The 25,668-nt window shown below is 42.7% G+C and overlaps 3 protein-coding genes across 5 annotated transcripts; 1 reads left to right on the top strand and 2 right to left on the bottom strand.

Annotated features, from left to right (window-relative positions):
• Positions 1–10,693: 10,693 nt before the first annotated feature.
• Positions 10,694–18,447, bottom strand: LOC105697332 (transportin-1). Of its 2 annotated transcripts, none has more exons than XM_012420568.2 (15): positions 18,308–18,447; positions 17,409–17,484; positions 17,027–17,206; positions 16,577–16,925; positions 16,281–16,482; positions 15,798–16,191; positions 15,306–15,617; positions 14,966–15,203; positions 14,589–14,878; positions 14,401–14,499; positions 14,238–14,333; positions 13,145–13,220; positions 12,036–12,210; positions 11,693–11,819; positions 10,694–11,054 (listed from the first exon to the last, which is right to left on the bottom strand). In XM_012420568.2, the coding sequence occupies exons 1-14, from the start codon at positions 18,410–18,412 to the stop codon at positions 11,712–11,714; spliced, it is 2,700 nt and encodes an 899-aa protein (XP_012275991.1). In that variant the 5' UTR covers positions 18,413–18,447; the 3' UTR covers positions 10,694–11,054; positions 11,693–11,711. The 2 variants fall into 2 exon arrangements, with proteins under 2 accessions (XP_012275991.1, XP_012275993.1); XM_012420570.1 differs by lacking the exon at positions 10,694–11,054 and having other exon boundaries at positions 11,703–11,819; positions 15,798–15,995; positions 16,056–16,191.
• Positions 18,448–19,420: 973 nt separating this feature from the next.
• On the top strand, positions 19,421–20,902 carry LOC105697278 (testis-specific serine/threonine-protein kinase 2). Of its 2 annotated transcripts, XM_023433288.1 has the most exons (5): positions 19,500–19,585; positions 19,703–19,852; positions 19,913–20,186; positions 20,369–20,545; positions 20,615–20,902. In XM_023433288.1, the coding sequence occupies exons 2-5, from the start codon at positions 19,716–19,718 to the stop codon at positions 20,861–20,863; spliced, it is 837 nt and encodes a 278-aa protein (XP_023289056.1). In that variant the 5' UTR covers positions 19,500–19,585; positions 19,703–19,715; the 3' UTR covers positions 20,864–20,902. The 2 variants fall into 2 exon arrangements, with proteins under 2 accessions (XP_012275881.1, XP_023289056.1); XM_012420458.1 differs by having other exon boundaries at positions 19,421–19,585; positions 20,369–20,902.
• Positions 20,903–21,014: 112 nt separating this feature from the next.
• LOC105697277 (glycerol kinase) lies at positions 21,015–24,511 on the bottom strand. Its single transcript, XM_012420456.2, has 10 exons — positions 24,082–24,511; positions 23,531–23,789; positions 23,081–23,298; positions 22,764–22,976; positions 22,533–22,643; positions 22,069–22,328; positions 21,769–21,974; positions 21,545–21,682; positions 21,396–21,473; positions 21,015–21,307 (listed from the first exon to the last, which is right to left on the bottom strand). Exons 1-10 carry the CDS (start codon positions 24,142–24,144, stop codon positions 21,210–21,212), a joined length of 1,644 nt encoding a protein of 547 aa, XP_012275879.1. The 5' UTR covers positions 24,145–24,511; the 3' UTR covers positions 21,015–21,209.
• Between the last annotated feature and the right edge of the window lie 1,157 nt (positions 24,512–25,668).

Here is a 25,668-nt window from a genome sequence, read left to right as displayed (position 1 = left end):
CATAATATTTTTCTACCGGATAGGTATACAAAACATTTCGTTTCATTTCAATACAAGTATTTTTTAAATATTATCCGCCGAATATATTATAAACGTTTTAAAAATATAAAAAAATCAAAATCCCACGTTTCGCTCCCATAATGAAATAGCGGGACGAAAATATTAGATAAATGTCTCGTGTCTTTCGATACCAAATGAAGTGTCCGATAACAGTCGTGAAGTAAAAAATGTATCTTTATTATGTTAATAAGTTAAAAAAATATAATTTCTCCATACGTGTTATAAATTATCGAAATTAAATATATCATTGAGATTTTCAAGAAATATTTCAAATATCTTCGAACGAAATCTACAAGAAATCTGGAAAAAGTCTGTCGCTCGAGATATTTAGCAACGATTACAGAGAAATATTTATAAATTATTCTATGCTACTAGGGTGGTGGGTATTTTCCAACGGTAGTGGGGATATGCAACCCACCATTTTTATTCCCGGTTGTTCGCGTCGCCTTAATCGCGCGACTCGCGAGACCGCCGGCGTGATTTAAGACCCCCTCGTCGCTTCTTTCGATCCGAGTTTCCCCCGTCCGAAAATTGGCCGTCGTTTGCGGGCCGAGGGGCGCCGCCTCGGCGCGATTTCCCCGGCGGACTCGCCGTTAAACGACCGCCCCGTCATTCCCGCGCCGACTCGGCCCGGATAACAGCGCGGTAATACCCCGCGAAAACCGAGGACGACCATTAATTACGAGCGTCCTCGGGCGAAGCGCGCCCGATGACGCGCCCCCCGCGGACCGACCTCGCCGGTCGCCCGGGCGCCCGGGGTGGCGGTTAAATAATAACTCGGCTGCGATCCGCCGGGTGGCGGGGGCGGGTGGGAAACGAGGTTTCGCGGAGGCCAGCCCTTACGCCCCCGCCAGATATATCATCGCCTGGCAGTTATGTGTGTCATGAATTTTAGATTATCCTCGGATTAGATTAAGGGGCGGGGGTCGGCGTAGAGGGCGCCACCCCTCGGACAGGGCCGACACCGCATCAACTATTTTCGCCACCCTCCGCATCCCGTCGAGGTGCCTCCGACCCGATTGCGCGATAAATAACGTAATCGAGCCCGGCTCTTTCTCTTTTTAAGGCCGATTCGGACGCGGCCAGACGGAGTACTCGCAACACGTTTGTCCCTATACGTCCATACGAGGGGAAGGAACTTTTTGGAGGGAATCGAGGGAATTTTTTTTTTAGGAATTTCTCCCTGGGACGGGAAAGTAGTGTAGAGGAATTGGCAGATCATTCTGGCAAGTATGCTTCACTGCTGGAATCGAGACGAAAGGAGCGAACCTTCAGGCGAGAATCGACGGAATTGAATCTTTTGGATTTTCTCTTAGGAATTAAGAGTATTGCGGAGGAACTGGGAGTAGATTATGGAACGTGTACTTTACTGTAAGGATCGAGATGAAGGCGGCAATCTTTTCAGAAAGAATTGAAGGAATTTTTTCTTTGGGTGTGATTTCTATGAAAGGAGAGAATTTTAGAGGAATTGGCAGAAAATTCTAGATGTGCTACGTTGCAAGGACGCTTCCCCCGCGAGATTCGATGGTCTCTTTTGTGTTTGATTGATGATCAATGAGTCGATTATATTTGATTTTATATGATAAACAACAATGCGATTCGGTAACAAGAGACGTCCGGCCTCAAAAGTCTGACAGGATTTCGGGGATTTCCAATGATTTCTGCTCGCGTTTTTCAATTGATTTCCACGTGATTTCGATGGTTAAGATCCATGATTTCATTAGTGAATACCCCTTTGATCCAATTAAAATACTGAGATAAAATCGGTTTATTTTGCGTTGTGACGCGTCACGGATGCTGGACGGATGCTGGACGGAAGCTGGACGGATGCTGGACGGACGCTGGACGGACGCGTCACGGACGCGGGACGGACATGTCCGAATCGGCTCTTTTCCTGGATCGCCCCGGCGCGTCGCAGAGGGTGGAGGAAAGTGGGGGGCGCTCCTCTACGAGGAGCTAAACGACGTTTCCGCCCCCGCCCCGGGGGCAGACTCGATGCCGAATCAATTCGCGTAATAGGGTCTCGGCCCTCGGGGACGGGGTTAGGGCCGGCACTCGGGTTAAATCTAGTACCGTATTGCCGAGCCGGGGGTGGCTCGGATACGCTCCATTACCACACCTGTCCTTCAACTTAAACCGTGCCGGGGCTTACGACCGGCGAGCTCTAATGAAGAGAACCAATCACTTAGGCTCTCCCCCGAGCCCTCCCGAATCTTGGGCGCCCCCGGGACCCCTCGAGGCGGCTCCTCCACCTAAAGACTCCCAGTAGCACCCGCCACCTGAAATCGGGGGAAAATGATCGGCCGCCGCTTGCTTCGATGCGAATTCGGCATACCTTTAATCGCGAAAAATCGAGAAAAACCGATCGGTCGTCGCCTGCGTCAACGCGAATCCAGAGTACCTTTAAGCGCTAAAAATGGGGAAAAAACGATCAGTCGTCGCCTGCGTCAACGCGAATTCGGAATACCTTTAATCGCGAAAAATGGGGAAAAACCGATCGGTCGTCGCCTGCATCAACGTGAATTAGGGGATACCTTTGATCGAGAAAAAATCGGAGAAAACTTATCGACCACCGCTTGTTTCAACGCGAATTCAGGGTACCTTTAATCCAGGAAAATCGAAGGGAATTAATCGGCCGCCGGCTGTTTCAACGCGAATTCAGGGTACCTTTAACACTTAGCTACGCGCATTTTATTTGACTGCCATGCCACCCATATCTGGGTGACATGGCAGTCAAAGTGTTAATCGAGGAAAATCGGAGAGGAAACGATCGACCACCGTCCGTTTCAACGTGAATTTAGAGTACCGATCCAGGAAAATCGGAGGGAGAAAATGATCGGCCACCGCCAGCTTCGAGACGAATTCAGAGTACCTTTAATCGAGAAAAATAGAAAGACTTCGGAGTAAAACGGTGTACGGCGAAGGACTCTTCTTACAAAAATGCTTTCGAAAGCGTGTCTTACGTTGGTAGAGTATCTCGCTAAAAACGTGTTTGAATTCTCGGCCGAGGTCGGCGGCGCGGACCTCTCGCGGCTCGTCGCCGAAAGCTCCCCCTCTCTCCGTCTCTCTCCCTCGCTCGACGATCGAGACGGCGATCGACGATCGAGGGATCGACCTCGGCGATGCAATTCAAGAGAGGATCCGCCGCCGAGCGGCCGGCCATCGATTGTCGCGCTTTTTATTCCGTAACTCGGCCTCCGCGGGGGTGGGGGCGCGATACACACACCGTATGATAATTACAAGTAAACGTTAGCGTTAATTAATTTTAAGAGATGCTACGTGAACAGTCATTTAACCACGTGTACGGCTCAGTCTATTACGCTAGTCCCATGCAACAACAACAATAAAGATACAACAATATATTTACTCGTGTGCCCGTCACTCGTTCCTCGGCAAGGCTCGCCCCTCTTCTCCCCTCTTCTCTCCCCCCCGGTCTTGCGATCCTCCCTTCGATTTCGACCGATTCGCTCCGATAAGAGCCGATAGGAGTTATCGCGAGCGCCTCTTCGACCGTGACGGTTAGCACACGACATAATAAATAGACGCGTTATCCCGCGTTTGCTCGTGCACTCGTTACAAAGTCTCACCTCGATCGAGGGCTTCGAGCGATTTTCTTGTTTCTCTCGTCCCTGTAATAGCAACACAAGTAACGATCAATCGTCACGAATTAATCGGTGCGAAACAATATGCACGAAATCTTAACGAACGCGTGGAAATTACAGATGAGCTCGGTTTAACGATACAGACGAAAGATCGCTACGATTGATAGTTACTTGCGTACCCTTCCTACATCCCTCCACGAGAGTCCGATTACCATTCGGCGATCGCGAAAGGACCTCCACGAAAATTGCGATAATTGGCGAAAATCCGACCGCGGTCAGTTGGAACGTCAATCGGTCCCCTCGTTATCGCGCGTTATCCTCGAAGCCCCCCAAGTGCTCGAAAAAATAGTATCGTAATATCACAAAAATTGCGCAGGGACCTTAGACCACAGATATCGAGACCTCGCATAGCAATGGAAGGGGTAAACGAATGTACCACGTGAGCCGACAACTCACCCACATTCATTCTGCTTACTAAAAATTTGGGAGTGAGAGGTTCAATGCGAGGTCTAGATATATATGCTCTAAGGATGGAAACGGGGAGCGAGCGCGACGCGACAAGACGCGACTCTCGGCGATTCGAGGCATCGAGGTCCCCTGATAATGGCGGCGACTTATTTTCTTCTTTTTCTTTTTTTTTCTTCTTTTTAACGCTTTTTTTTCCGCGACTTCGGCGATCCTTTTCTGGCCCAGAATGCCTCGAAGGGGACCAGAAAGAATTCTGGCTGGCCCCTCGCCGAGAGCACCCGACGTCCTCTCGCCCTCGCGGGACTTTTTCTTCTTCCAGTATGTCTCGGGAGCAAGGAAGAATGATCACTCGAGGAGAATGGTGCAATTCCTAAGAGGTCAACGAGGCGCGACGCCCGTCGACGGGGTCGACGGTGAGGCGACGCTCGCCCTTAAGCTCCCTACGGTAATAGAAAACTTGCTACCTCGTTGGCACTTTGTTCCTACTACGCCTAACTTACGTGCTACACAAATCCGCCATAAAGTCGTCGCAAGTCTTAACGTTTAAATCCCATCCGAAAATACGAGTCACTCTGGGTCGAAGGGGACGCCCTTCGGAAATGGGTAATCGATTCCAATTGGACGGCGGACGAGCCGCTGATAGACATATATATGTGTGTATTTATATATAAATCTATATCAGATTGGCCAAAGAGCCATGCGACTCTAAACGCAATTTTTAATATTTATTTATATCCACCGAGTCAGGATTTATTCCCACTGGTTCGATCGATCATACCTTTCTTCCCGTTTCTCTGTATATACTCTCTCGAAGCCCCTATGTTTTCGTCGAGCTTTAAAAATTAAAACGCAAGACGTCGCAGGACTTTCTAACCTAACCTAATATAACTAGGATCGTTCCACAAGTCAGCGGCGAAGTTTCCGCCGCAGCGAATCCTTCCTCTAGAAGTGATTCCACGCTTGTGTAGAAATGATATTTAATACCCGGCGAGTAGGAGTCAACCGCGGAATAAATAACCAATTGACCGTTATAAATAGTAGGTGTTCACGAATCGTTCGCGAGAGATGCCATAATTATTGCTAGAATTGTCGTGGACGCGGCAAAGTAACACCGTGACAACGTAATGGTTCTCGTTAAGTGTTTATATATTGTCCTATTTGCAGTGAAAGACGACGGAATCAGTCCATTTTCTTTTCTTTTCTTTCTCTCGTGTCCTCGCCCAAACTCGTGACCAACCTACGGATTTATGAAATTGGATGGATGTGGTCTATGGGACCGACCGGTGTTAAAATCCCAGAAATACCCGACACATTGCTTCACTTGCCCGGGAATACATTCCTCCTAGGAGATGAAACTACTCCCCTTCTTAACGCGATGCAATTACTGTCTAAAACGTGACGATCGTTTCCCTTCATAGCCTCATAAAAGGAAAAGAAAAAAAAAAAAAAGAAATGGGCCCCGACGAGCTATCACATTTTCCACGAGTTCTCTCATCGACGCCGACGTAAAGGTTAAGATTTCAAATGTTGGATTCGCCAAGGACGGATCAAGTCTTTGGCGTTTCTTTTTTTTTCGTCTTCTAGGTTTACTGAGCGATTAGATAGAGTGATTTTTAAAACGCGAATCCCGGATGGCGCTCTACAACGCAATTGTTAAAAGGGTTGCTACAAGGGTAAGGTAAGCTAGCCGTAGGGCAATAAGTCGAACAAGGATCAGGCGAAATACATTTTATTGTTACCAATGGATTCAGCGCAGACCTCCTTTCCTAAATTAAGGGAAACTGTTGTGGGATGCAATTTAAAAACAGTCAAAGCGATCCTAAAATCGCAGAAAATGATGAGCGATACAAAATAACCATACTGCCACATCCCCCTCAAAACCGACCGAACGTTCCTCTCGTTTGTGAATTTTCTAGAAGGTTCCTCGGGAAGCCGGTAAATCGGTCACCTCAGGAAAAGAAACAAAACAGAGAAATAAAACGAGAAAAAAAAGGAAACAAAAACACCTTTCTTACGTACAAAACACATTTTTCTTTTTCCTCCGCCCTTTGGATAACGTCGAGTAAAACGAGTAAAGGAGTACAAGTAAAAAGAAGAAAAAAAAAAGAGAAAAGAACGCATTCTCTCGTACATGCCCGTTTAAAATTTAGCCACAAGTCGTATCCTCCCTTAAAATGTCAAGTCATATACAGATATAAAAATAGTTACGCGTGAAAACCGAAAAGGAAAGGGGGGGAGGGGGGAAGGAAAGAAAGAAAAAGAAGAGAAACGGAAATTCGAGAAAGGGCCACGACTCTCGGGGCGAGTGAAGGCTGGATGTGTCGAGTATTTGTACAGTTAGTAAAATGGAAATTTCCGACAAAAATCTAATAAAACGGATAAGATCTCAAATTCGAAGCCTGCCGGGCTTGCTTTCGGCTTCTCCCTCCCTGTCTCTCCCTCTCATCCCCCCCTCTCTCTCTCTCTCTACCTGTATTGGGCCCATCTAAAGGGCCTGGAATGGCGGAAGCCGTTATCCTCGAATTTTGAAAAGTCGCTCCCGTAGCATCTCGAGGAGCCACTCTACATATCTAAATACGTTAAATAAAAACACAGCATCGTCATAGATTTCACGTCATAGACTCAAGAACCCTGTCAGTCCCACCGACAGTCTTCAGGGATTGTACAAAAGCGACGGAACGGCGACAGCAAAGCTTTCTAGACAGTGAAGACGCTCTCGGTGTACAAGGAAAAAAGAAAAAAAAAAGAGAGACGAAAAAAGGAGACAAAAAGTAGAATATAGGAAGAAAAAAGAAAAGGGTCCGTAATAGCGGTGATTTATACCTATTTACACTAGAAACGCTCGCGCGATTTCGATCGGATTACCGAGCGGGGGAAGGTCTTTTCCCCCGACTCGGTACGTAGCTACTCGTTACATATCACGGCCGGATATATCAAAGGGTGCTTTCCTCTTGTAATTACACCACCGACTCCGTCAAGACGTCGAATTAAACAAGACTCGACGTTTATGTTGGCACACGCCCATATCCGCAGGAGCGCGACAATTTTCAAAGGAACGTCTAATTCGCGTCCGCCCACAACCTAACCTCCACGCTGATAGAAAAGATTAATTAACTGAAAGAAATATATATATCGTTGGCATAGGGGTTGTTGCCTGACCCATATATACACACAATTACAAGAAACGATTAATTTCTCTAGAAAGAAAAAAAATTGACGTTAATTCAAACGAATTTTATTTACTAAATCTGGACGTTCCTTTGGGTGGTATTCCATCAAAGGATTTTGTTCTCCCAATGTATATTTCTTTCAGCCAACCAACGTTTCCATTTACAGTGCACTTGCGCGGATACAGGAATTGGCGTTTTTAATCGTTATAAAATCAGTATAAAAGTATGCAGAACTGCGATACGTCGCCCACAATCAGCGAAGCTCTGTCTTGATAATCGAATCGAGCCTCCAGATATAATCTTAAGCGTCGCTCGCAATCGATTTAATACGAGATAGCGCAGAACATAGTGTTGGTGCAGAAGTATGGTAACATGGATTACAACGTGCAATCGGTAGGGGAAAAAGTTTGCAGTCTCCAAAAAACTTTCTTGCCCACCGCCACTAAGTACAACGTCTCCACCGGCGCCTTAAATGTCGGATTTGTAAGTATGGAATTAACGAGCCTGCTATTTAGTACCGTTTCCACCTAGTATTCAAACATTAGATTTAAAGATCTTCAATAAATAAAAGACCAAGGTTCAGATACCGACCGCGCCCAACGTTGCTTAATTTCGATGATCTTCAGAGAACCCGTGCTTTCAATGCGACGTGAATTTTGACGCCGCGATATTACAGTCATATTACCTCGTAACTCAGTCTCAGCGTCGAGTCAACGCTAACGAAGAGATACCTTTTCCGAGCGAATGCAACGACCAATTAGAATTCGCCATAGACATAGGAATATAGAGACATAGCATAAAGTACAATCTCAGACAAGGGGAGTGAAGCCGAATTGCGGGGGGATCTGGTGCCTGAATCTTGAAAATCCTGAGCCTGAATTTTGAAAATCCTACCTGTTCTTACGGGACGGCACAATACAGTGCACCATTCTTTTACTTTGATAGAAACGATTTTTTTTATAATCTCACAAAAATACGTAACTACTTCCCACGTTTTCATAATCTCCTTCGAATGCATTTCTACATCATTACGCTTGCGCAGAACATTAGCCAATCAAAGTTAGGCACCAAATACATCACCCTCCCCTCAGTAGCCCCCCCCCCCGCAGCATTACACGCTGTTTCTGTATTCCTATATCTATGGAATTCGTCCCAATCTGTTCTGCATCGCCGAATCGCAGAGGGCGACGGCCACTGCAAGTTTATTTGAACGCAACTGCACTATTACACGTCTGCACTGTCCCTGTACAAAATCGAGTGTCAACGATACTTTAGGTCCGGTTGCACCAACATCCGAGTTAAAATCGTTAACCCTCCAGCTACAACGGATCGCGAGGTGTGAATATTGCAAATAAATGCGATATCCATGGATCACCATAAATGCGTGACAAAGGAAGGATTCGATATGGTGGCGTTTTGTTAAAAGGAAAAGAAGAAAAGAAAAACGACACTAGGGAACAATTCACTACAATGGCCCTTCGTAGCTAAAGGAGTAATCTAGGATTACTTAACGCACGGTCAGAGTTAATCGCCCGACTTCTGGTAGTTGTCTGAAACTGAATTATCGGTGGGCCTAATTTCTGTCGGTGCAAATTTTACCCAACTCGAAAAGTCAAACGATCTTAGTTAAGGGATTTCACGGTAATCGGTGTTGGTACAGCCGGTCCTTAAACGCAAGTACACAGTCGAATTGGACGCGAGTCGATCCGCGCCCAGCAAAGGGAGAGCACCCTGAGGTATCCCCTAGAAGTGTCGGCGAGCGACGATAAAATTGCAAGTAACCTAGTATCACAACAATAAGCAACGGGGGATGGGTTGAGAGAAAATTTGCCTAGACAAGACGCGCTCCCTTGGTTGCGCCAAAGAAAAAATGTCGCGTCGTCCTCTCGAAACGTAGAAAAATACACGGTCCGTCCACAAAAAGCTCCCTCCTCCGCGACGACCGCGAGATTTATCCGACGCGATTGCCTCGGCCCGGTCCTCGTCGTGTACCTTCGAGCACGTCAAACGAAAAGCTAGGTGTCCTCCTTTTTCTAAAATAATAATTAAAAAAAAAAACACACTTCTCGTCCCTCCTTCCATCGCGGCGGATGGTCTCGACTGGCGTTGGGCACCGACATCGCCAGATAGTTCTACACGAAGACAATGCTTCAAACCTCTGTAACGCCATCGACATTTCCTTCGAATCTCCATAAATGTTTCCGACAAACCACCGCAACCAAGGAACTCGTTTATAAATTGTAAATACAACCAAATGGTTTATATCGAAAGGCTGATGGTTGATATCTGCCAATTTTACGATAAATCAGTTTCCTCATTGGCTTGGAAAATAAATTCGGTTACAGAGGCTTAAGGCGTTAGAAAAGTGTCACATGTATGTGTATCAAAAAGTCAAAATATTTATAAAACTTTTCTTCACACTGGATGCACCAAATAATTTGACACTTTAGCCACGTAATCATGGAGATCCTAATGAAAATCTCGAAACTCGCGAAATTTCATATTTCGAAAAGAAATTTTTTTATTTCGCCCGGACAAGAACGAAAAAGAAATTTCTTGTTTTTTTTTTTTTTTTTTGAAAGATGAAATTTCGTGAATCAGGGCCTCCATAATCACGTGTCAAAGGTTTCAAATTATTCGGTGCATCCAGATTGGAGAAAAGTTCAATGAACAATTGAGCCCTTCGGATGTCACTTTCAAAGCCCCTATGAGAGTTCACGACGGACGACCTGATACATTCTCGTCGTCGAAAGGACACGAAGCGATACCGGGGACGGCGTCGTCGGAGTGAAACTTCGTCCAAGACCGCGGCCCGAAGAAAATCCAGAAGAAAATCTAGGAGAAAATCCAAGGAACCCCGCGACAAGTCTGCCCAACGCCATCTATAACGTGAGATCTATGTTAGCCTAATCGAGCCGGGCCCTACGGGCCCAGGTCTCGCGGATGTTCGCCTCGATTCTGCCTCGCTCTCGATCCTCTCGTACCTCTCGTCCTCTCATTCCTCCCTCAACCTGAAGTCGCTCGCGAGGGGCGGGGGGTCGCAGGCTTTACTCGACGCGGCTTTAACGGGTACTACGATGCGAAACGGAGCATGTTACGACGCGAATTGCGCAAATGCCGCTAAGTTGGCGTGTATTTCATTGTTTTCCTCTTCATCTTCAGTTAAGGTACCGCGAAAAAGGACGTAGCCCCCGAATAGGGCCACCTTGCCTAAAGAAAGATCCCCTAGAGAATGGTCGTCCTAGGACCCGAAGCAAGGTTCCCCTGTCCTCCCTCCCTCCCTCCCACTACCACCCCAACGTGTTGATTGTCTCAATTTGTCAATATCCCGATTTGTCAATAATTTCGTTTGCCGTTCAATGTCTCGGTNCCCACCCACCCTCCCATCCCGGATTCCTCTCCATCGGCCAGAATGTGTCTCTCCGATGACGTTGCCTTTCCTGGTTACACGGGCAGGAGTTTCCTCCAGCCAGCCTCCCGTTGTCTCCGCGCGGCGGTGCGGGCTGACGGCGACGGTGCCGACGGTGTCGGCGACGACGACGACGACTGTGCGGCCATCAGATCCCCCGAGGCCCCCGGCGGTCGGTCGACAACGACCGCGAGGCTAGCGCGACGACGCCGACGGCTGCGACGGCGGCTGCGGCGACGGTGACGGTCTTGATCGGAAGAGGCCGTGGTTTCACCCACCCACCCTGTCCACCCTTATTATTCTTCCCCGCCCAACCCCGTTCGGCCATTCCCCGGAAGCGGCCGTCTGCAACATCCCGTTAGGCGATCCTTCGTTAGCTCGGTCCTTAGGCTAGGATCCTTCGCTCGATTTTCTGGACCGAGATCGTCTCGTTCAAGCAGTCGACGAACGTGGATCTCGGGATCCCGGATCGTTTGATAAGTTTATCGGATACCAAGAAACTCGGTGGGGTTTCGCGCCGAATATCAACTTATGCCACGAGTTCCTTGTGGACCCTTTTTGTGTTGTAGAATATGTACTTAAAGTAAAATGAAAAAATATCGATCACCGGTACATTCTCCATCATTTACAGCTTCTCTCGAACATCCTGGTAGTTTTTCTAGCCCTCGTATAAAAGAACAATAATGTGACAAAATTTGAGATACTTAAACGACACAAAATCAGGGGCCACAAAATGTATTTCAAGAAATGAAATCAAAGAGTCTCGATCAGCAGCATATTCTCTATTGTTCACAGCTTCTTTTGAACCTTTGGGAATCTTCTTTTATCCCTCACATAGAAAACAATGTGTCAAAATTTGGAATATTTAAACGGCACGAACTCAGGGACCCCCGCACTACAACTGATATTGGCACGAAACGCTCACCTAGTTTTATCCGCGATGTTTACGCTAGTGCATTATCTATTATTGAGATATCTCTTACCATAAGTAGGCGGGGCCGCTCAGACGCCGTACATGCTCTGCAGCCTCTCATTGAGCGGCGCCGGGAATTGATCGGAGAACCGTTTCCAGTTTTCAGTGCCGACTTGGTTTTTGAATCCGTGCAATATCTGCAAAACAAAGGTCGATCAACGTTAAGATCTCCTAGCGGTCATTTGGGCGACGCACACAGGAATATTTGTATAGAACAAAAGTTTTGTATGTACGTGTAACCTTTAAAAATCGACCGATGGCCACGTTTTATATTAAAGTAAATTCTCCTATGTGCGACGATTCGTCGTTGTTTCTCCCTCTGATTTTTTTTTTTTATTTTCATTATAACGCACCTTTTGAAACATGTCTTTGAGATCCTCGCGTGGCGTTGTCCACGACGCCACGGCGTCGCAGAAGAAAATGAAGTCCGGTACTACGCCGCCCGGATTGACGGTTATCATCTGACACATTCCCCGGAACGCAGAGTCTTTCTCCTCGTTGTCGCGAATGTTCCTCAGGGAGGTGCACCTATCGACGATAAAAAGTTAGGGACCGATAATCAGGTTCAAAGCGACGAAAAACGTGGCATTCGAAGGGGGTAGATCGCGAGAGCCTTCCTCGATTTGCCCCGACTCGTCGCCGTTACTACGTCGACATTGTTTTAACCAAAATGTCGGAGCGAATCGGGGAAGGTATTCTGAAAGTCTCCTTGATGGACTCCTAAGTATTTCGTTTCTCTTCTCTTGGCCAGAATCGACCGATGAGTTACCACCTTCGCGATCCGACTATTTGAAAAGTGGGCTGAATAGGTTATGTTTAAGTGTTTGAGTGTTGAAGCTTCGTTCAGAGAGAAAGGCACGTGTTAAGTAGCTTTTAGTCTTAGTTCGTGGAATAAAGAGTAACGAGTGATTTATTCAACTTGGAAGTCAAGTCTTAAAAAAAAAAAAGTAATTGTAATGTTACGAATAATGCCTCGCTCCCTTGAAACTGTACTGATATATAATAATTGGTTAAGACTTCTGGTACACACTGTACAATTAGCGAAATGTAAAATGCTTCCATTAAGTCTAAAAGAGTCAGTATTCGAGCCGATTGCAAAATAAAAATGACGAAAAGCTTGTAACGTGGCCTCGCTGAATAATAATAACATAATACAATGCAGAAGACTGTCGCTCTACTTGCTACGTTTTCCTTTCTAGCGATAATGTGTAATCGTGACTTCTGCATCGATGAACTACTCAAAATAATAACATTCTTCAAAGTGACACTAATTGTTTGACGGAGGAAAATATTGCCGACAGTTGAAGTGCAATCGGCTTGAAGATCAACTCCCTGCAGCACCTGATACCTTGTATACAGGATGTATATAGGGATGTATCATCAATTTAATATATATATATATGTAATAAAGTGCTAATAAAAATAGAATTGGTAGAATATAATAATAAAGAAATTTACACACCACTGTCGGACAAACTGCTGTAACATGGGGGCGACGTCGTGGGGACACACAAAACCTAGGCGACCGATCGTAATGGCTACGGTTTCGTATTCATTTCGGTAAGTAGTCAAGTGAAGTGTAGTGAAGTGACCGGAAACACAAACAATAAGACAAACTGATAGCGAACCAACAATCAACTCAGGGTGAGAATATGCGCTGCACGTTAATTCTCAATTAATCGGCAATCAATAGAGACAATGTAACAACACATAGAGACGAACGTATGAAATATATCGAAATATATAGTCAACATAGGTAAGACCGTGCTAGATATATATCATATACATGTATATATCTATAATATTTAGATTTCGTGGCTGCTGAAACAATAACAAAAATTAGATAGCAGCGTGCGAGCCCATGATCAAATAACCGGCATATGATAATGAATAATCGTGACATGTACGATCAAATTATAAGCGTCTAATGAACTCATTTGCTTTAATTCGATTCCGTTTGCCGTGACGGATTATCTAAAACATCGTCGAGAAATTATAAGATCGGGCATTTTTTAGGGGTCAATCATTGCCCATTATTTTGTAGTAATCTTTACCGAGCTTTTAGGTTTTCGCACACCACTAAAATTAAATACAGTGCACAAATACACGTAATAAGTCGACTGGTTATCGTGCAAGCGCTGTCCTACGAGACCACTTTAGATCCTAGAAATTTTACGCTGCGTCCTTCCGCGTGGTCATCGGTGTCAGCAAAAAATAATTCGCTAAATAAATCATTGGCGAACCTAAAACCGAACTTCATCTAAGAGCTAAGTATGCTACTTTGTAAACGGGTTGCTATTTACATTAGGAAACCCTTCGTTGAGTCATCTGGAGTACATATTATTTTTTAACTTTCTGCATCGAGGGCACATCATGGGCACTACTACTGTCAACAAAAAGCATCCTAGTGTAAGCAAAAATAATGTACTTGAGAGAGGCATTTTACTGCTCTACTTCTAGTTAAATGTTGAATTACATCGTTGCATTCGTTATCGATCGATTGCATCCGATCACAGGGACCGAGGACAAAGATACGTTATCGAGGAGTCACTTACCGGTGTTTTCCAGGAGAGTTTTGGGCGTGTTCGGCCGATTGATTATGTCGATCAGCTGAGTCAAGATCAAGGGAATGTAGGCGCTCGTATCGGGACCTAGAAATCGGATTGATCGATTACCTTTAAAGTAAATCCCCTGTTAATACATATGACTGAAACTTACCAAGTTTAATTGCTATTTCTCCTATTGCCCAGGTGGCGTTGTTGCATACGGATATAAACTCTGGATTCAAGTTCTGCCCCAGTATCGGCATAAAGTCCGCTGTAGAGGAAAAATGACATCCATGAAGCACCGGTTGAAAATTTCACTGTTGATAGAATCAAGCTTGGTTAATTTCCCTGGATGCTTACGCGTACAAGGTAGAACATGTTGAAAGCAAGCCTTCGTGAGGTCTCCAAGGAGAGCAAAACTACTTTGCCTGACTTCTGGCATCGGATCCTGCATACACTGATACAACAACTGCATCACATTGCTATTAACAACTAAACGTTCCATGTGGCCATCGAGTCCTTCTGCTAAACCGCTAAGAAGGTCCAGAGCGACAATCATGAAATCTTTGTCTGGAGCTTCAAATTGTTCTGGACTCTGCGTATTGGCAATATGTTGATTTAAGGTCTGCTCTACAAGAGACACGCAACGCCTGTACAAAACAAATGTAAAATCAATTGTCATCTTTACAGATACAGAAATAATTTCATTTAATTGAATTAAGTGAACATGTTTGTACCTGTAGACGGGTTCACAGTAAGGTAGAAATCCAGATTGCAAAGCAGTCGCAACAGACGAAAGACATTCCAACAGTGGAAAGAGATCCTTGTCTTCGTCTTTTAACACGTTCCATTTGGTAATTAAAGGTGGCATGAGAAGATTAATATAATCTGGTTTATTCAGATGATGACCCACTGAATCTGCGAGCGTTCCAATAGCGTCATACAGAATCAAGAGATTTTTGTGTTGATACTTGCCTATGGAGAATCAAGTCAGGATTATTAGTCATAGAAATTAATCCAAATATCTCATCATTATAATCATTTTAGATGCATCTTACTTCTTAAAAAAATACTTACCAAACGCGAAGACCAACGTCTCAAGAATAAATCCAAGGTACGGCACCAACTCCGTACATGCTTCCTCTTCCAAAGTAGCAAACGACGAACATGCGGCTTCCTGTACACGTTTATTGCCATCGAGAACTCTTTTCAGTAATTCCGTCATTAAAGGTTTCAAATGTGTGTCATGTGGCTGTGAGCATACCCAATGGGCATATCTGCTCAACGTCCAACAAGTTATGGCGCGCACTAATGCTTTCTTGTCACTCAAGCAACTTATCAGATAAGGAATAAGTTCTGACAAGTGTGGAATCATCCCCGTCATACAACCTGAGAGAGCAAATATTGTCTTTAAATGTAGCCCTTATATCAAATATTTTGATTTTGAAATTATCTGATCAAATAATACTTTCTCTTTGAAAATAAAAAGAGGTCCAAGAAGACAAATCAATATGATCATATTAATGAATTAAGTAAAAAAAAATTGATCAAAGCCCAAAAATGAATTACCTTCTGCAATAGCACCCAGAGCGAGAATACCAGATTCCTTGATTTCCCAATCTTGGTGAAAGAGGGTCTCTTTTAATATTGGTACTAAAACAGGTAAAAGCTCTTCTCTAAAGACACCAGCCAACATGTCCAGAGCTGCAGCTGAGCATTTCCTCAAATTCCAGTCACTTAGAGTAGAATCATCGTCACCGCCGTCTTCTGCATCAGAATCTTCATCATCTCCACAACCACCATTTTCATCTGTATGTTTATTCATACCATGATGACTGTGATGAGTCCTTGATTTATGAAACCTGGGTCTAATATCCTCCTCTCTATCGGGGATCATTTCATCCTCCTCGACATCGCCTTTCAGAAGTATTATATCAATCTCTGAGTATTTCATGCCTCTCACCTATAGTAGAAAATTTAATAGATATATGTACAGAAAAGATTTTAAAGATGAGATAGAATTTATACACAACTGATCGATTAATTACGTACCAAAATGGGAACTAATCGAGTTAGATGCGGTGCAAGTGCTTCTTTACAAATTGCTTGTTCTGCTAGAGATAGCCAAAATTCGCAAGCTTCAAGTGCAACACCTTCATCAGGATCCTGAGTTCGCATCAGCATGTATTCGATAATACTATGCATGTGAGGAATTAATCTATCGATTCGTACTTCCAGCAACATAACCAAAGCTCTGAAAGAAAATATGAAATGGTATAAATTAGTTTTATAATTCCATTACATTTTATTAATTTTTATAAATGAAATTTAATGCAATGTTAACCAACCTGCAAACATTTTTCCTCACTTCAGGATCGTCATCGGTTGCCAAGTGGAAGAGATTCTCCAAAAAACTATCGATATGTACCATCAATGGCTGTGTACGGCTAACAATGAACTGATTGACACATGCAATTGCATGTGATCTAATCTTTGGGCTAGAGTGCCTGAAAAACTGGAGGAACTTGGGAATAAGAACGTTCAATGGACGATTCAAAGCGTCAGAGTCGAGAATCTCTGAGGAGTCTTCACAAATTTTCTGCAAAGCACCAAAGGCTCCCTCGCAAACATTGTAGTCTTGCGAATCCAACATCTGGCACAAAGTTGGCAATAGTTCTGGCCAAGAAGTCAATTCACCTATTGTAGTGAATAAGCAGTAATAACAAATTATTTAATTTTAATAGATACATGGACTAATACTATATATTACACATTATTAAAAATTGACCGTTACTCACCTTTCGATGCAATGGTTGTTATCAAGATACCTACAGTAGCTCTTATCAGAGGAGAGGGATCGCCAACAGCTGATAAGCATTCCTGTTTAACAAAGTTTGTTACATCTGGGAGGAATTTGTGGGAGTGCGCCTTGACATTGTTCTTCAGAATTAATCCACTGAGAGATCTTGTGGGCTCATCTTGCAATAAAAAATAATCATGGTATTAAAAACAAGAATGGAATTTATTTTATTGATACGCTCGCATTATTTCAAGTTATTAGGTCCATTATATTTAATAAAAATAATATAAATCACATAGTATATAACTATACCATGTTACACGTTTCATAACCTAAATAGAAGTTAAATTATATTATTTAAAAATATCAATTTTCCATACCTTCTGAAGTCAAATTTGTTAAGACAAATATGAGGTAATTATTGAAATCCGGAAATTTATTCAGCTCCTCCAATTTCTGTACAAATGACTATTAAGGAAATAATTGATTTTCATGGTACTTTGTGCTCATGCTTTTTTATAACTATTTAAATAACGTGAATGTTACACGTAACAAAGTTTTTTTTTATATATATAAACAATCTAAGCAATTGTAACAATAAGTATAAAAATGGACATAACTCTATAACATTCCTTATAAAAAGTATTGAGGTCATGGTATAGGAGCTACCATACGACGTAAAGTTAGACCTAAACCATATGGCCTTCTTTGAAATTTCTACTGACGTACATCAAGATTAATGGTTATTCTCTTCATAAATCCAAAAAGTCAAGTAAAGCGATGTAGGAAAATTATTAATTCAGATAAAATAAATAAAATTTCATCGTTCCAAGCCACAGTGGGGAGATAAGTCAGTGGATATCTCATATACGTGTCCCTTATAAGACTGACCGATGATCAAAACTCCTGAAAATTAACACCGGAGAATATTAAAGCCCATGGAAGCCTATCTAATTCCATACGAAAAAATACATATATACTATGAAAATCCTATCCAAGCCTTGTAACAGCACTCTATCAAACAACTCTAAAAACACCTGCTCCGTCACAAAAGTTTAACTAAAACGTTTCAAGACAAGGTCTAGAATTGCAGAATGAGCACAGAAGCTAAGGAATCTACCCTCGGGACAAACTTTGTCAATAGAAGCACGCCCTTGGGCTTTGCATTCGGTGCCTCGGGAGCAGGTCGTTCTCGAGGTGGAACAACGACTCCAGGAAAAGGCGTTTTGCGTCCCGCGCCGTTAAAAAATCTCGATGCATATCAAAAATAAAAGGATACTTGTTGCACGGCCCGCTGAGTAGCCGTATCCGGGCTCTGGGACTCCTTCAGAAGCGCCAAGATTTGCCTGAGTCCTTCCTCCTGTGGTTGCCACGCCATTTTCATCGTGTTTTTCAACAGCACCACCGAACGCAGCCACCCTTCGCTGACCTCGCGGACGAACGGAAGCGAGCCACAGATCCCCCCACCGCCGCGCCGAGACAGCATCGCCGGCGAAACTACAAAATATCACTCGGACACGATGAATCGAAAGAAAATCTCGACGCGAAAGACCAATACTAGTTGTCGTTCGCAGTTTCTGCCAATTTTCCGCCGTTTTACCGATAATTTTTCGACTTCCCGCGATCCGTTTGGACAAGCCAGCGCGGACAGTTGAACGCAACGTCGCTGCAGCAGACGAGCACATCCGGCGCGCGGCCTGTCATCCAGCGGCCATGTGGCCAACTACATACCTACCTAGGGAGCCGCCATCTTGGACGTTAGCTCGACGATATACCCAAAATGGCGCCACATTTGAACCAACACATTTCTTTCTACCGGCGCATATCGCATCTTTTCCTCGACACGGGGAAATACGATTCAAATGTTTTCGACCTCTTCGACGTTCGCCACTCGCGGCTGTACATTTCAAAGTCCCAAGTGAGCTTTAATAATGTAACTTTAAAACGTTGTGCAGCATTTCCCTGCCGATTCATGTTAACAATTTGACAAAAACTAAATGAACATCTGAACCAAGTTTTAAACGACAACCCGAAATGTTCGCTAGCAAAAGCACTCATCGGTGAGGGATTTTTATACGGAAATGTCATCGCTGACGTTGTACAGAAAATGTAACGTTGAGGTACTCACGTGTGCAAGAATATTCTGCAAATGAAATGGCAGCGGTGCCGATAGTCGAAAAAAAGACGAGTGTAACAGGAACCGGAATTACTGCTGTCGGAAAAGATGGAGAAAAATCAGAGCGAAAATTAACGGTCTTAGAGTCGCACGGTTATACTCTGGGAAGAACTATTGGTGCTGGATCCTATGCTACAGTCAAAGTACGGAAGATGATTTAACATCCCTTTAAAGTTAACATTTTTATTTCACGCATATTTATGCGCAACAGGTTGCTAAATCCGACCGGCATGACTGCCAAGTGGCAGTGAAGATAGTTTCAAAGTTCCAAGCACCGGGGGATTACTTGAAGAAATTCCTTCCCCGTGAAATCGAAGTCGTCAAAGGACTGAAGCACCCGAATTTGATTCGTTTCTTTCAAGCGATAGAGACGACGCATCGGTCAGTCCATACTCTACCACAGATCCCTTTTCTTCATGTCACAAAAAATCCACTTCCATCCTTGTTTCCTACTTTCCTTTTCCATAAATCCAAACCAAATAAGACATATGAATATAGGGTTTACATTATAATGGAATATGCTCAAAACGGAAGCCTTTTAGACGTGATTCGTCGCGACATTTACATTGATGAAGGTCGTGGCCGTCGATGGCTCCGACAATTGGTCGATGCAGTTGATTACTGCCACGAACGAGGTGTGGTCCACAGGTATAACATCATAAAATGAAAATCATTTAAAGGGAGTTTTACGCCATGACTTTCCTCCAGGGATATAAAATGTGAGAATCTTTTAATGGACCAGGATATGAATATCAAACTGTCGGACTTCGGTTTCGCTCGAGGACACATGAAGCCTAAAAACGGAATAGCTCAGCTGAGTGAAACATTTTGCGGAAGTTATGCATACGCTTCTCCGGAAATATTACGAGGAATACCGTATCAGCCTCAAATGTCCGACGTATGGTCAATGGGTGTGGTCTTATACGCGATGGTATACGGTCGGCTCCCATTTGACGATACTAACTACGCTCAGCTGCTAAAGGTACCCAGGTACTTACATTCCATAACTTACAAAAACTACATTCCATACTCTTGCAACATTAAATCCGATTAATGGCAATGTTTAATCCTAGATTTCCGAGATGCAAGACTGTATCTTTAGTTTTTATGCAACTACGCAGGCTATAAGAATATGCTATACTTTTATCTGATTTCCCGTTTTAGCAAGTTCAAAGTAAGGTGACATTCCCGAAAGAACCGAAGGTATCGCATACGTGTCGCTCCCTAATCACTCGTATTTTAACACCTCAAAGAATGCGTCTACGTACTGTCCACATAAAAGAGGATGCATGGTTAGCCGTATCTGTAGCGACTGCTCAAACGTCAACAGACAAATCAATGGTATTTTACACATTTCACCCTACTTATTTAAATCCAAAACTATACTCTACAAGTATATACATTTTTCAGGAACATCTGCCATCAATTTTAATCAAGAAAGGGGTCAAGAAGGTGGATCAGCAAAGTTCGTCAACTGCTCCAACGAATTTGCTAACAATGGAAGTGTTGGCCGCGAAACCAAAAACGGCAAATGTGTCAACTACCGATGACGAGTCAATAATTGCCACAGAACCGCGATCGTCCACTACTTATATAATTGAAAATAACTATCACAATGCGAAAAATCGCGTTCAGGATAACCGAAAACCATCATTTTAATGAATTCTTAGAAGTGCTTTGGTTTTTATGCAACTCTTTTTTTTCTTTACTCTACTTTTAATAACATTTTCTCATACAAACGTCGTCTCTCTCGTCACTTCTTCCCAGGGAAAATTTATTTCCTTTTTGCAAAATAAAATATTGACAGTCATTGGCAATTAACATTATTTATTTACTAAATTCTTTTCTACTACTCACGGAAAGGTCCGTCTTATATGAAACTATTTAATGTATAAGTTTCTGATAATTAAAGTAGTAACAAGTACGGTGGTAATGATTAATTGCTTTGCGCAATTTTTGGCTTTTGAAATGTATTAAAATTAGTAGTCAGGCACTTTGCACTGAATTAGATAGAATCTCGGAATTTTGCTATGATAAGTATAACTATCGTCGCAATGATAAAGAAACCGGATGCAGTTGTTGCTTGAATATCCGGTACGTGATCTGGGAATGTATGGATTTCAATGTTAATAGTCAATAAAATTAAGACAAATACATCGTATTACTTTCATATATAAATGTATTGTTTTACCTTCGGGAAATGCTGGTGGATCCCAGCCCAAACTGCGCTCAATTGCCATTTTCCATTGACAGTACATTATATCCCGATCTAAACATAATTGAAAAAGTTGAAGGTACTCGAAATAGAATTATTAACGACCAATGTGTTAATAAACTTACCGTCTTCGGATATAGATGGGAGAAAAACATCACTTGGTACGGTAGAATCTGGATCAACATTCCACCTACGGATTCCTTCTGCACTACCTGCAGCAATTGCTGCACCAAGTGCAGTTGTTTCTGACATGAAAGGTCTAACTATCTTGGAAGATAAATATTTCATCAATATTTATCCATGACTTATAAATAATTAATGAATAAAAATTACCAGAATCCCTACTCACACACTGGAATTCCACAAATGTCAGCTTGCATTTGCATTAATAAGTTATTAGATGTCATAGCACCATCAACTAATAAATTCGATAAGGGTAATCCTGTATCTTTCTTCATAGATTCTAAAATATCTCTCGTTTGAAAACAGACAGCTTCCAAGGCTGCTTTAATAATGTGCGCTCTGTCTGTGTTTTCAGTTATTCCGCAAATAACACTGTAATAATACCAGCAAAAAGATCAATCAAAATTCATTTTTATGGATTGAAATTTTCACACGTTTCATAACAGTTAAATAATAATATACTAACCTTCTAGCATCTTGTTTCCAATATGGAGCATACAGACCAGAAAAGGCAGGTACAAATACAACATTACCATTGCTGCTTGTTATGCTTTTGGTAATGTTTTCAGAATCTTTCACATCGTCCAGAATATTAAGATTATCTCGTAACCATTGCATAACTTTACCAGCTATAGCTACGGAACCTTCAAGAGCATACATAGTTGTTGCATTTGGACCCATCTTGTATGCAACTGTCGTCAACATACCATGAGTTGATTCTGCAATCTAATTTTTGTTTAATATAATACATTAGAAAATGTAGTACATTTTACATTAGCTCAGTGACTTTCAGATCCATGCTCTCAAAAAGAAGTAATGTCAACTCAATTATGAACTACTTAAAACATAACTTACAGCAGGACCAGGGATCCATGCTCTCAAAAAGAAGTAATGTCAACTCAATTATGAACTACTTAAAACATAACTTACAGCAGGACCAGTGTTGTATAAAAGGAAACACCCAGTTCCATAAGTACTTTTTGCCTGTCCTTGTTGGAAACACATTTGTCCTACCAACGCTGATTGCTGGTCACCTAGGCACTGATTCAAAAGACTTTGTAAATAAATCTTCAACAGTTTTAATCAAAATTAAACGTCAAATATCCACATCATCTCAAAAAACTTATAGAACTGGAGATAAAATAAAAGACAAGTATCTACTCCTGATATGGGAATTCCTTGAAGGGGGCCATCAGCAATGCGGCCATAAATTTCAGATGAACTGCGAATCTTTGGCAAGATGAATGCTGGTATTTTAAAAAACGTGAGTAAAGTTGGATCCCATTCCAGTGTTATAATGTTCATCAACATTGTTCTGGATGCATTTGTAACATCTGTAATGTGAATACCATTTTTCGGTCCTCCTGTTAAATTCTGCAAATAGAATTTTAGAAATGCACTGCCCATATCTTATCAAAATTATAACACACTGAAAATGAAAATTGTTAAAACAATATTAGTATTCCAAAGTTACCTACCCAGATTAGCCATGAATCGACAGTACCAAATAGACATCTCTTATCTTTAATTGCATTTTGGACAGCTGACACATTCTTCATCATCCACTTTAATTTTAATGCACTAAAATAAGGACTCAGTGGTAATCCACAGAGCGGCTTAAGATAATTTTGGTCTCGATTTCGAACATGATCTAATAATTCGTCCACAATGCCTGTTGTCCGCATATCCATCCATACTGTTGTGGGAAGAGAACAACATTGATCTTATGGAATTAAATATCCCTCGTAATATACATCCAGTATATCAATGAATAATATAATTTCATTTATAATATGCCAGTTTTGCTTCGAAGAGTTACTTACATTGAATTAACATAATAAATAACAGAAAAAGAAATAATCTAATAAATGTTTTAAATAGTAACATGTGGATCATATTCAACGTTACAAAATTTTTTAATTCTTTACCTATAGCTGGACATAACGGTTGCCCTGTTATTGGATCCCATACTATTGTCGTTTCTCTTTGATTTGTTATCCCAATCGCAACTAGATCATTGGGATCGATTTTGAGTTGTTTCAAATTTTTCACTACTTCTACAAGGCATTTCTTTGTTGCGTCTAAAATCTCCTCAGGATTCTGATCAACCCATCCTTCATTCGGAGTAAATGACTCAATTTCTATTTGGTAATATGTCAACACTTCGGCAGTATTGGCATTGAATACCTTAAAAGACAATTTGTATTACATTATCAGAAACCAGTGTATTGTCTTGCAACAATTTCCAGTCATTAAATCGTACAATTTATACATTAATATATGAATTATAAATATATAAATACATAGAATCAAATTTTGTGAAGCAGAATATGTAACAATTACATACCGAGTAAAAGGTTTTGAGTGCAAGTATTTTTTAACATACTTATTGCTGATAAGTATCTGTGATAAAAATGCAAATTTTTGCGCGCGTTGATAAGACATGATCGTGACAGCACGTCAGCATTTCAATGCTTACCAAAAATCTGACACTGCCCGTACCCGCGTCGATGGCTCCGACGAGAGGACCAATTCGACGCATTTTTTAACATTTGTCAAAAACATTAAAAAGTCTGTAGGTCCATTCGTTATATCGTATTTTGAACGATCGTCGCGTTAATTCATCTCGAACAGAGCATATACCGTGGACAAGAGCCCGCTTCCGCCATAGTGAATCAGGAAAACCCTGCCGACCAATCGGGAATAATTTAAAATTAACAACATTGTAAACCTCAAGCCTATTTTACTGGGTCAGCGTCACACTTGATAACACATTAAAATCGCTTAAAGGAAAGTTTCATGAGTTTCCACAAAGTATTTGAACCCGAAATTTTTTCGTTTTTCTTTTTATACTCATATTTCCCGGTCGATTAAACGATCGCGAACAAACTCAATGGCAGTATTTCCCATGAGCAACCTACAGAGATGAGTTGGGAGATTGCTCACGGGCAGGAACGTGTGATCGCATCCTGTGCTGCCCTCTGGTTTCGTACGTTAGCTTTCACCGTTTTTTGCTCCCAAGGGCGGCGCAACGAATTTCTGATAGGACCCGCGCACTCGCGATGGCGGTACCATCTATCAGTCGCCGTTGGCGGCTCACGTATTCGTGATGGTAATACCATGCGGCAGTTGACGGTGGTGACTTACCTACGCTTACCTACACTGCTCGCATTTGATGGTAATGGAAGAACACTCGTGACGCTCCATTTGACTTTATCTACTTATCTACTACTATTAAGTACATTGTTACATGGAAGCCGACGTGATGCGGAGCTTTGGGGCATGCGTCGGTATCGCGTACGGAACTCTCGTGCAGCGAATCTGTGTGAGTGCGATAGCTCCTAGAAATCTTCGCGCGTCCCAACCAGTCAAGCGCCAAGCTACAAATCGAGACGTTGAGCATGTGTGCATTCGGCGCTATACTCGTCAAGTATACGTGAGACTCGAAAACTGCGAAAAATCCTCCCGAGGCTTACCTAACTGCGGATATAAGCCGAGTCATTTCGCGCATGATTTTCACATTTCCCTACTAGCGTTATCGAGAGTTTTTTAGGCATTTCTAGAGAGTTTTTGAACGTCTTCGAACGTTTTCGAGCGTTATCGACCGTTGTCGAGCGCTTTCGGAGCGTTTTCGAGCGTTTCAGAGCGGTTTCGACCACTTTCGAGCGTTTTAAGACCGTTTTTTAGCGTTATCGAGCGTTTTTCAACCGTTTTCGAGAGTTATCGAGCGTTTTTCAACCATTTTCAAGGGTTTTTAGAGTGTTTTCGATCGTTATCGAGCGTTTTTCGAACTTTGTCGAGCGTCATCGAGCGGTTTTCAACCGTTTTCAAGTATTTTTCAAGTGTTTTCGAGTCTTATCGAAGGCCGTACAGTGTTGTTGCGTGTTGTTAAGTGCATTAGAGTGCCGGAGAGTGCCGGAGAGTGTCGGAGAGTTGCCGCAGACTGACGCAGAGTGCCGGAAAGTTGCCGGAGAGTCCGGAGAGTTGCCGCAAAGAGCCGGAGAGTGCCGCAGAGGGCCGCAGAGTGCCGGAGAGTGCCAGAGAGTGCCAGAGAGTGCCGTAGAGT

The sequence above is a fragment of the Orussus abietinus genome, unplaced genomic scaffold (assembly GCF_000612105.2).
Source record: "Orussus abietinus isolate OABI.00-Male unplaced genomic scaffold, Oabi_2.0 scaffold646, whole genome shotgun sequence".
Classification (NCBI taxonomy): Eukaryota; Metazoa; Arthropoda; class Insecta; order Hymenoptera; family Orussidae; genus Orussus; species Orussus abietinus.
The sequence above is the reverse complement of the archived record's forward strand: the minus strand, read 5'-3'. Positions and strand labels throughout refer to the sequence as shown.